Source organism: Equus quagga, chromosome 9, assembly GCF_021613505.1.
Source record: "Equus quagga isolate Etosha38 chromosome 9, UCLA_HA_Equagga_1.0, whole genome shotgun sequence".
Lineage (NCBI taxonomy): Eukaryota > Metazoa > Chordata > Mammalia > Perissodactyla > Equidae > Equus > Equus quagga.
This window is the reverse complement of record NC_060275.1, coordinates 48,443,202-48,455,224: the sequence shown is the minus strand read 5'-3', so window position 1 is coordinate 48,455,224 and position 12,023 is coordinate 48,443,202. Positions and strand designations below refer to the sequence as shown.

Here is a 12,023-nt window from a genome sequence, read left to right as displayed (position 1 = left end):
AGGGATCAGTGGGCATGTACTTTGCATACCTTCTTTATTTCATTCTCCTAGTAATTTAATTTTTAATATATTTTACAAAAGATTTGGTCCACGGCAGATTAGAGAAAAAAAATTGTCCATCACAGATTTTAAGAAGCATCATTTTCAAGAGCCTTGATGCACTCATTTTTAGTACTGAATGCTTGTAATAAATGCAACCATAACATGTAGAATGTTAGTGGTTCCTAGGAAGTTCCTCTAAAAAAATATTTTTCATGTACAGTTGTCCCCCGTTATCCGTGGTTTCAGTTACCCATGGTCACCCACGGTCCGGAAGCAGGTGATCCTCCTTCTCATGTGTCATTGGTAGGTCTGTATTAGCCTAACACTCCGTCTCAATGCCACGTCATTCCCCTCACTCCATCTCATCGTGTGAGCATCATATCATCTCACATCTTCACAAGAAGGGTGAGCATGGTACAATAAGATATTTTGAGAGAGAGAGACCACATTCACATAGCTTTTATTATGGTATATTGTTATAATTGCTCTATTTTATTACTAGTTATTGTTGTTAATCTCTTACAGTGCCTAATTTATAAATTGAACTTTACCACAGGTATGTACGTATAGGAAAATACATAGTATATACAGAGTTAGGTACTATCTATGGTTTCAGGCATCCACTGGGGGTCTTGGAACGTATCCCCACAGACAAGGGGGGACTGCTGTATTATGTATCTGCTGTATGCCAGCCATCATGCTAACTGCTTCCGTCCATATTAACTCATCCGCACAAAAACCTTCTAGGGTTGGAATTATTATTCTAATAATGATTATTATTTCTGGCACAGAGAATTAAGTGCACTTCTCAAAGACCCCTGGCTGATAAGCAGAAAGAACATGAAAGCTTGATTACCCAGCTCCTAAAGCAGTTTCATGAGTTTATAATCCAGGTCAAGGAGACACTCACAGTCCTTTATTCCTTATCGTAACAGCTTGGGAAGGGCTGATAGAGAGTTGAAAGGAGTAGCTACAGGTCACAAGCTACCACTTGATGACATCTGCTTTCCTCATTGTAGCGTGGTTAACACAGTCAATCTTATCCCTCACAGGTTGCTGTCCCCATGAGGTTCAATGGTAAATCTGGCGTTGAAGTCCGGCTGCCAAATGACCTGGAAGATTTGAAAGGATACACATCTCTTTCTTTGTTTCTTCAACGACCTGACTCAAGAGAAAATGGGGGAACTAATAATATGTTTGTAATGTACCTCGGGAAGAAAGATGTAAGTATTTTTTTGAGATTTCTCTTGTTTTTAAAACAGAATATGGTTTTGAGACGTGACACAACTGTGTCACTGTCATTGGCATAGCAGGAGGAAAGCCCACCAACACATCAACAAACTCCACCACCTCTGATGGCACCACAGGGGGCCTCTTGTCAATCACAGATTGTTGGGTGCTGGCAGATCTGGAAGCCTTGCCCTATGGGCCCAGCATGTGGGCACACGTGTGTGTACACGTGAGCACAAACACACCTGGGGTTAAAGATCAATACCTCTCCCCACACAACCAGGGCAGCAATCTCAAGGCTTCATGGAAGTCAACAGTAGTTTTTCCTCACAGAATTGTGACTGTGCCCTCTTCCTCAGAACACCCAGCCGCAGACCATTCCTCAAGTCTGTGGGGTGGGGACTATTGTGGATGAGGACTGGAGCGAAATGAAGCCTCTCCTGCCTAATAAATAAGAAATCTGGTTGCCTCATCTCTTTATAATTCTAAATTCTTTAAACCACTACTGTTACAGGCATTTTGAATGGTTCGTTTTAGCTTTTAATCCCTCTCTTAAAATACATTTCTTTGACAAATGTCAGAGGAAAAGGTAATCACTGAGTGGGTTAGGATACAATGGTTGGAAAAGAAATGTCTGAAATACGGTTCTCAAAAATTCTGGCCAATTAGGAAATGGTTGGTTGTTACTAGTGGACATTCCTAAATCAATACTATCATTAATCACTCATGCTTCAAGGTGTTGGTACTTTATTTGTAGCTTTTTTATGACATGACTTTTTGCTTTGTGCTATGACAAAAATGCACATTACATTGTTCCTTCAATAAACTTATACCGTATACCTACTAGGTGCTACACCCTATATTTATGATAAACAAAATTTATTTCTTGAATGTACTTGTTGTATACTTAAAAATTACTAAAATGGTAAATTTTCTGTGTATTTTACCACACTTCTAAAAAATTTGTTTTGATCTCAAGTTGCTCACATTCTAACATGGAAGAGAGATACATACATAGCTGACAGTGAGGATATAGGGTGCTGGGTATTATAACAGAGGCAGACACAAAATGTTAAGAGAATGTTATATGGTATGAGGAGGACAAAAATGCTTATCTCCCCTACCAGACTAAAACCTAATGGAGACCTGAGTCCATATCTGGTTCATCTTTATGGCAGCTGCTTGGCAAATATTAAGTGAATGGGCAAGTGAATAAATGAGTGTACTTTACCATGAGCAAAAACAGCTCAGCCATTATTAATTAAGTGTTCTGTCTGTATTATGCTATGCAAGGAGGCACCTCATTTATTCTGCCTGCAGAAGGCTTATTGAATAAGACCCATTAGTATTTGAAATGCACTCGCTTGGGATGGGAAGTTGAGAGAATATAGTGTGCAGAGTGCTCTGAGGTGGCCTTTGTGTCTCCAGGCCTCCAGGGACTACATCGGCATGGCAGTTGTAGATGGCCAGCTCACATGTGTCTACAACCTGGGAGAGCGTGAGGCTGAACTCCAAGTGGACCAGATCTTGACCGAGAGTGAAACTCAAGAATCAGTTATGGACCGGGTGAAATTTCAGAGGTACAAGTCTGATAGACTACTGCTTTGTGTTAATCTGACCTACACTCACCAAACTTCCGTTGTATGTGTTGGTAAACCCCATTTTTAGTACCTTGACTTTGATTTCTTCCACTTTTGCATACGTTTTTCATATAACTTTATTATCTAATTTACTTTTAAACAGAATTTATCAGTTTGCAAGGCTTAATTACACCAAAAAAGCCACATCCAGTAAACCAGAAGCAACTCAACCCCATGACATGGATAGTGGAAATAGCAACACACTTCTCAATTTGGATCCTGAAAATGCTGTATTTTATGTTGGAGGTTACCCACCTGATTTTAGAGTAAGTGTAAATATTATTTCACTGAGTGAAAATATTTAAATTTTTATTTGGTATAATGACCTCACATCTCTATTTTAATTATCAATTGTATATAAAATGGTTTTAACTATATATTTTTAAATCATATCCAGTGACAATAGCTAAGTCTAACTGAGTACTTCCTATGTGTAGTGATCTCAGCTTAAGTACGTTAATTTAAATAAGCATCATTATCATCCCCATTTCACAGATGAGGAAACTGACACAGAGAGGTTGAATAACTTACCCGAGATCATACAACTAGGAAATAGCAAAGCAAGGGCATCTGGCTCCAGGGTCCACATTCTTAACCCCCATGCTTTATTGACAGTTCAAGGTGATACAACTGTACTATTTTTTGGTCAACCTGATTATTGTCCTTCATTCACTTAGTGGAAGGTTTTTGTTTTTTCAGCTTCCTAGTAGACTGAGATTCCCTCCGTACAAAGGTTGTATTGAATTAGATGACCTCAATGAAAATGTTCTGAGCTTGTACAACTTCAAAAAGACCTTCAATCTCAACACAACTGAGGTGGAGCCTTGCAGAAGGTAAATAAAACCAGAAACTAGTGTCTCTGTAGCTGTGATGTTGGTAACTTGCAGTTATATTACATATAATAAAGGCATGGGCTAGTGAGATGCTGTTGATGTCACTGGTAGCTTTGGGCCAGTAGTTCCTAGATTATGCTTGCATGCAACACTGCTAGTCCACCTCTAAAATCTGATAATGGCAATCTTTTCCTCATTTGTATAAAATGTCAGATTGATAAATAGAGTTTTCTCAATTTTTACAAAAACAAGTCTTTCTTAAATTTTTTGTGCCTCCTACCACAAAATATTCAGTATTAGATGGTACCTGATTTAGGCACAAAATTATATAAAATTTACTGTAAGTTTCAAAAAAAAAAAGAAATAGTGGTCCGCAGAGTACACCAAGACTTTCTGGGTACTCTGACACCTGGACCTATTTGAAAATTGCTGCCTTGAGCTCCTGACCTTCCCTATAGTTGAAAGGATTTAGAATGTTCTTATTTGGACAGACTATTTATTGCTCAGAATAAAATTATATTTCAAGTTAACAATTTCTTATGTTTCAAAACCTTCAGCTGATAGGTCATATCTTCCTAAGTAGATATTTCCAGAAAGAACTCTTGACTCTTCTCTTTTTTGAGCTAGGGTTTGATTATCACAGAGTACAAGGAGAAATAGCTGGCTGTTTTAACATTTTAAAGGTGTTTCCTCTTCTTTAACAAAATCATGACAGCTAGACTGCATATACTTTGCTCTCTTTTTCAGATAGCAGCGTCTCATATTAATAAGCACACTCACGTGAGGGTCCTTTGCTGCTATGTTCTAACTTATAATAATTGATGTTGACAGGAGAAAGGAAGAGTCAGACAAAAATTATTTTGAAGGTACAGGCTATGCTCGAATTCCAACTCAACCAAATGCTCCTTTACCAATCTTTGTACAGACAATTCAGACCACTGTGGATAGAGGTTTGCTGTTCTTTGCAGAAAACCAGGTAATGTATAACAAACATCCAAATACTACCAAATATGTCTATTCAATTGAGCAATTTTGAGGTAACTAGGTTAGTATAAGCAACCAACTAGATCTGAAAAACAATGTGTGAATGTTACCTACATCCTTTCTCTTGGCCCAGTTCTGCTGTCTTTGGCTGTGGACTCAGGAATTCCTGTGTAATCAGGACTTTGAGAACATGCCACCAAAATGTGGGAGAAATCTCCCCTTTTCCCATTCTATTCTCACTGTCAGTGTTATTCATTGAAAACTACTCTTTGCCTAATAATCTTATTCTGCCTAAAAACATGTGAAGATTTCCTGGGATCCTTGAGAGCTAGACTTTGAATTCCTGCTGTTTGCATCTTGGTCCCACTCTTGCCAGGCTGGGCCAGATTGCCTCTTTATCAACTGACCCTTGACTTCCCAAATGGAAGCTTCTCTGTTTTCAAGCAGCTGAGGTTCCTAGAGGCCATTCTTAAGTCTACTGGTTTAGAAAAATCCAAAGTGACAGTCTGCAAGTGATCATCAGTGCCATCTGCCAGTAGACGGGCCTGGAGTTGACTGCCCATGAGAAAAGTCCCTTCTGTAGTGGCTCCACAGGAAACATTTCTGGAGAAATGACATCTCTGTCTGAGAACATGGGATTGATGAGGAGCTTGGGATTTCACCAGACCCTTTTACCTGCAGGGTGGGGACACAGACCTGGTCCAGCTCACCTCTCTGGCATTGGTCTGGACCCTCCAGGTGATTCCAGGGCTGAATCAGTTCTGATGTTTGGGAAGGTCCCAACCTGCCTGAAAATGCATAGAGCTGAGGAGTCACACTGCATCTTCAGGGCAAGGCAGTTGTTTTCCAAAACAAGGTCTTCTTTGTATACATTTTGAAGGTCTTGGAGTCTAAGGACCAGAAATACTACTTAGATTAAAAGAAAACTTACAAAATGCCATCAATAACCAGATAAGAGAAAATGACCTAATGTGCTGTTGTTAATTTGGAAGGCTCACTGCCCTCAGTGAGTCGAAGTTTTTCTGTTGTTTATAGTAAAAAGAACCTAACTGGCTCCCAAGGGCAAGGTTTAGGATGCAAATAAGGACTGATTTTCCTTTTAGAAAAGGACTCTGGCAGTAGTCTTCAAAGAGAGGGCTTCTTGTCACTAGAGAATGATGGTATAAGAGCAAAGCTTCAGGCCCTACATGAGAAATTCCTCAGCTTATCTTTCCACTAGGGAAATGTGCCTTACACCATGATGGGGATGCAGTAACAACCAAGATAGACAAGGCTCCTGCGCTCAAGGACCTGGTATTCTAGAAGAGAAGACATATTAAACAAAGTTATGCTCATTAATTGGTTCATTAATTCATCACAATGGCAATGAGTGATGGAGAGGAAAAATTTGTGGTGGAATGAGGATGCATAACAGAAGAGAGTTTCTTGAGCAAAGGATGCCTAATCTGAGACCTTGAGGACAAGTAGAAGACAGCATTGAAGGAGAGAGGGCAGAGGATGATCCATGGCGAGGGCGGGGGGTGGCGGGACACAAGGGAGGCATGAAGAAGGCGCAGAGGAGGGAGGAGGGAAGGCAGGGAGCACTTAGGGACACAATGGTGGCCCATGTGCCTGGGGCACAGAAAGCCAGAGGGAGCAGCATAGAGAAACAAAGCTGAAGGTGTGGTCAGGACCTCACAGCATCTGCTAGGGAATTAGAGCTTTATCCTAAGAGCAAAGAAGAGTAATATGCTCACACTAGCATTTTCAAAAGACTGCTCAGGCTGCAGGATTCGAGAGTGGACATGGGGAAGACAGCGACTATTGCCACGCAGTCCTGCTGAAGAAGTTGTGGCTGAGACTAGGTGGCATGAAATGGAGAGGGAGTTAAGAAATGGTGGAATTGACAAGATTTGGTTGGTTGGGAGAGAGAGGGAAGGATCAAGAATGACTCCTAGTTAGGTTTGTGGCTGCCTCAGCACGGTGATTAGTGGTGAGAGAGAAAGAGGAGAAAACAGTGTGAAGGGCTGAGACTGGCTGGGCAGGTGGGAGGCATGTCGATCATAGGTTCTGTTTGAGGTATCCTGAATTTGAGGTATCTGTGAGTCCTGCAAGCAATGAAAATAAGGTAGACCTGGCCCTGAAAAGACAGATCTAGGCTATAGAAACACATTGGGGCTTCCTGGGCTCATACCTGAACCAAAGCCACAGAGTGACTGTGATTGCGAGGCAAAGAGAGTGGTAGGAAGAAGAGGTCCTTTGTGGGACCTCCGAGGGGCCCTCTGCACTTCAAGGAAGGTCAAGGGGGATGAGCCGGCAGATGAGGCTGAGACCCAGGAATAAGTCAGAAAACAGATGGTGGGAGATGTCTGGGGTTTAAGTAAGATTGTACCTCTGTCCAAAAGGTAGCAGTCATATTTTCAAATGATATTAATGATCTGTATCTTTTCGGTTTCCATTTTTGCATGCTGGTTATGGATGGTATAAAATAAAATCATGATACTAGCTAGCATTTATTGTGTCCTTCCTGTGTGCCAACCACTGTGCATTATGTTTAACCATCACACCCATCCCAGGAGTTGGGTATTACAGTTCTTTGTCCTTTTAACAAAGGAGGCAGCTGAAGCTGAGAGCAGTCTGTGACTTGAGAGTGACTTGAGTTCCAGACTCTAGCTCTTCTTCAGTCGGGTCTTCTAGTAATCTACATTGTTTCCATGCTCCAGGATCACTTCATATCTCTAGATATAGAAGATGGCAGTCTCCTAGTGCGATACAAGCTGAATTCAGAATCACCAGAAGAAAAAGGAATTAGAGTCATCATAAACGACGGGAAAGATCACTCGGTACATCCTTTGAGTCTGTTTACTTGGATTGCTAAATGTTCTTAGTCCTTTAAAATTAAGTCAGCGCCCAAAACACTTTTCTCTTATCAAATGAACTTACAGTTATTAACTGAGGGACACATCCTTTTAAAATTTGAACATCTGGACATGAAATATACAACATATAAATAACATGTAAAACATGATTAATTTTGAATATAAACATTTCTATTAAAATGTTTTAATATTATATTTTATCCAAAAGTGCTACTGCTCAGAGTCTTCCTACCGTTTATATAAATGAATCTGAAGGAAGTCAGATCGTAATAGCTCTGAACCGCTGTGAATAGGATTTTTTTGTTTCCCTTTGCTTGCTGATTCATCTCTCATTTATCTCAGATTCAGATCAGAATTGGAAAAGCCCAAAAACTTATGAGGATAAGCGTGGCTCGTGAAGACATTAAAATTAATGGTGAAATATTTGATTTCAGCACATATTATCTGGGAGGAATTCCAATTTCAATCAGGGAAAGGTAAGAAGACATGATTTTTTAAAAAAAAAAACAGAAGCAGAGGACTCTCTTAGTGCTTATGATTGCTACTGATGAGTTTACTTTTTTTAATTCCAACAACAAGCACAAAAAGTTAACTTCTCAGTATTAACAGTGTTAGCCAACAGGGTAAAACAGGCTATAAATACTGGATAATGGGACTGGTCATTTGAAAGAGGGGGTGAAATGGGGGAACTGTGTGCCTCCCCCATTGTTATTCTTGGGAGGAGAATAACCACCAGGAATATAGTTCATGTTGACAATGTGCCATTTAGAATGGAGGTTGTGGCCCTGGGGTCCTTAAAGGCAGTATTGGAGAGCGCAGGCAGTCCCATGGCCCGAGGAGCAGCACAGGGCACTGAAAGCTGGGGCTGCTGCCTCCAGGAAGCATCTCCTAGAATGTAAGGCACATCTGTATTACCTGCCCCCTTATATGTTATCAAACATGGAACAGGTGCATAACTGTTTCTCAGATTAATGAATACATGAATGAATTAAATTAATTTGAAAAGAAGTAAAACTTAATCTGAATGAGAAAAAAAACACTTCAAGAATGCACTTAAAAAAACTTTTACATTTTGTTAATATTTGAGTCCTCCCAAAGGCTTTTAGATAGCTGATGATGATATAGGGAAAGAAGAGACCCTGGAAGGGTTAGTACAGCCTCATGACTAAGCTAAGAGTGCTCCCAGAATGTTTGTTTTTGATTACTTTTATATGAGATCTGACTTAGCTTTTTTCCTAATTTGTCAATCGTTGGAAAGAGTACTAGATGTGCTTTATAAGATGTCGTGCACAAGTATTCTTTCTTCTGGAATCCTTATACATTTGAGCATCCGTCCATCCTTAGTAAGGAGGCACTAATCTTTGTTTTAAAGTTGTCAGTGAGAAAAATGCAAAAATGCAAGTGAGAAAGCTTAGCATTTTAATAGAGTTTGAGAGTGAATGTCTTTACTCCTTAAATTCTTTCAACTGGAAAGGACCTTGTAGATCATGGTATGTAACCTCTGAATTTTACAGATGAAGAAATTGAGAGCCAAAGAGGTGATGTTAATATTTAATATAATCAATATTAAATAGCAGTTGAACCATGGATAGCTAGTTATCAGTGGTCAATAATCTTGATTTTATTCAATTAAATATAATAAAATAGAGTAACTTAAGGTAGTCAGCACTACTCTGCACATCTGGGGTCCTCGTTTATTTGTTCATTGCACAAGTATTCGTTGAGCGTCTAGGACCTCAGGCAATGTGGTGAGTGTTGGGAAGACAGTGATGAACAGGGCAGAGCCTCAAGTCTAGGGGATGGCAGACAGCATGAATGTGAGGCGTGCCATGAGAGAAGAGGCTTGGGTGTTGGGGGCCAGAGAGGGAATCTGATCCAGTTGAGGGTATCAGGAAAGTGGTCTCTGGCTAGATCTGAAAGATGCTAGCAGTCAACATATGTGAAGAGCAAAGAGCTAGAGAAAGTGTGAACTTTCAAAGAACTAAAGGACATCGTGAAGCAGGCCAGGGATAACACGTGGGCTGGTATGGGAAGCAGGGACCAAAACACAGAGATCTTGAAAGTCACAGTAAGGAGCTACAGGGGGGACTTCAGTAGAGAAAAGACATGATCAAGTTTGGGTTTTCAGTAGCTCACTCTGGTGCAAAGCAAAGATTGGATTAAGAAGGAGAAGGACCAAGGCAGGTAGAGTGGTTGGAACATGAGCATATTAACAGAGGTAAGAGATGAGGGTGGCCTGACCAGGGAAATGGTAGTGCAGCTAAAGAGGAGGGAGTGGATTCCCAATATATTTAGGACAGCAAATGGGCAGTACTACATGGTTGCTTGGGTTTGGGGAGTAACGGAGAAAAGAGCTCCAGAACAACACCTGGTTTCTGATCTGGCACTTGGGCAGATGGAGAACGCTAGCGGAGGAGCAGGGTGATGAGGTCTATCTGAGACAGGCTGAGTTCCAGAAGCCTGAGAGACAGCCAGTGGAGATGCCCAGAAGGGGTTGAACACAAGGCCTGGACCTCTGGAGAGAAGTCCAGGCTGAAGAAGGGGTGAATAAAGCTTGGGTATAGGTGGTCATTGAGGTTATGGGGCAGGTGGACTCGCCCAGAGCAGTGAGGAATTCTCAGAGGCAATACAGAAACCATTGATCAGTGGTTTGCTTCTGTGTGGTGTGAGCAGAAGGCCCCCAGACAGCGATGTGGGTGCAAGTCAAGCAAGGTCTACTAGAAAAGGTAGTGAGTGAGAATCAGAAAAAATGGTCTAGTTCTGGCTCAGCCATCAAAGAGTGATGTGACCTTGGGTTAAGTCAGCACTCACCCTTTTTTCACCTCTTCATCTCTATCCATTAAAGAAACACATATACGGGTATAGTCATGCATATACATATAGATATACATATGGAATTTTCCTAGTAATCTGTCTTAGGGTCTTCCAAACAAGGGACTGCTTCCTTTTTCGGGGCAAGTTTACACTTTGATTTTTGATTAAAATCACAAGAATATGGAAAATCCAGGGGGTTGAAGCCAGTCAAAAGATTTCACTGGCCTTTTATTCCCTCTCAAGGAAAATCCTAAGCAATATTCCACTGTTTCTGGCCCTGTCTTATCCCTCTGGTAACATCTTTGATGGTCCAGGGAGTCATGAAACCCCCTCTGACGTGGGTCACTGCGAGGGTAAGGGGGGCAGAAGAGTTCTACTGGTAACCCGTAGCTGAGCTTCTGGGGGCGGACTAGCAATTCTTTCAAAGAAGCAAGATGCTCTGATCCCCGGCATAAATGGAAGGCCCTTATAGACAGTTTGTTCTTAAACTAATGTGGAGTGAAACAAACTAGTGTCATCGCTAAGTAAAGTAGCTCTGACCAAGAGATGTAGTGGATGTTCTGTTTTCTTCCTTCTCACTGCAGTGTATCTTCTGGGAAAGGGGATCCAGATTTTGGAGTGACTTGTTTAGGATTGTAGTCAGAAGTCACAATCTGTTAATCCCATCTGCTTCCCACGAGAAGAGAAAGTCATCCCTGAGAATGCCAGAGGGTCTCAAACCAACAAATTTTCCTGAGGGCCTACACCATTGTGTTGCAGAGTATAATAATAAAGCATTAACATGAAAATAATTTGAAAAGTGAAAATCAGTCAAGGATCCATTGAACATTGACTAAGTTACCCAACAGAGTTTAGGATTACATTTTGCTCTTGCGGCTTTCTGAAATTTGCCTATAGTGGGCTTGGACCCGGCTAAGCTTTGTGAATGGACTGCCCACAGAATGCATACATACCTTACGGTACTAACTCAATACCACAGCTGACACCCTACACAGTCACCTCCCTCTAGCAGGTGTGTTCGTCCCCCGCATCCTGGAGTAAACGTGGAACTCTAGGCCCTCAGATGAGCCAGAGTAACTAGAACGCCCTGAGGAGTAGTGGAAATAAATCTTCCATTTTAACGTCTCTGCTGTAGGTAACTGTTCTGTAGGAGGGAGTGATGACCATTCCCAGCAATGTGGGTCCACAAACTGTGAGCATAAGGAGCAAGGGCTTGGAGTCACACCAGCTGTGTGACACACTCACCACTCAGATCCCAGTGTGGCTGCTTTCCTGCTGCGTGACCTTAGGGCAGTTACCCAAGCTCCCAGGCATCCTTGCTCCTTCTGTCACATGGGCATAGTACCTGCCCGCCTCTCAGCGCTGTGAGGAGTCCGAGGGAGGAGTCAGCACAGGCCCGGCCGGGGGAGTGCTCAGTAAATGTCAGGTAAGAAAATATCTCCCTCGGAAGGTTTCTGTGAGAATGGAGTAATAGCATTCCACAAAATAGGTGCTCCTTGTCTGTCAGCCGCCTTTCTTTCCTGCCATCTCCTTCTTCCTTCGACCTGTTCTTCATGGAAAGAAGGACATCAGGCGATGTTGATGAGTCTAAAACATGTTGAAATCCAAGAGAGGATGGATCT

General features: G+C 41.6%; 1 protein-coding gene across 2 annotated transcripts in view; it reads left to right on the top strand.

Moving 5' to 3' along the window:
* The window catches only part of LAMA3 (laminin subunit alpha 3), a 253,780-nt gene that overhangs the window by 216,217 nt on the left and 25,540 nt on the right, over positions 1-12,023 (top strand). For both annotated transcript variants that reach the window (XM_046670883.1, XM_046670884.1), the window contains 7 exons: positions 1,095-1,265; positions 2,701-2,852; positions 3,016-3,178; positions 3,612-3,745; positions 4,577-4,721; positions 7,432-7,551; positions 7,930-8,063. In XM_046670883.1, the coding sequence (XP_046526839.1) occupies positions 1,095-1,265; positions 2,701-2,852; positions 3,016-3,178; positions 3,612-3,745; positions 4,577-4,721; positions 7,432-7,551; positions 7,930-8,063 (1,019 nt within the window). The remainder of the gene's footprint in view (positions 1-1,094; positions 1,266-2,700; positions 2,853-3,015; positions 3,179-3,611; positions 3,746-4,576; positions 4,722-7,431; positions 7,552-7,929; positions 8,064-12,023) is intronic.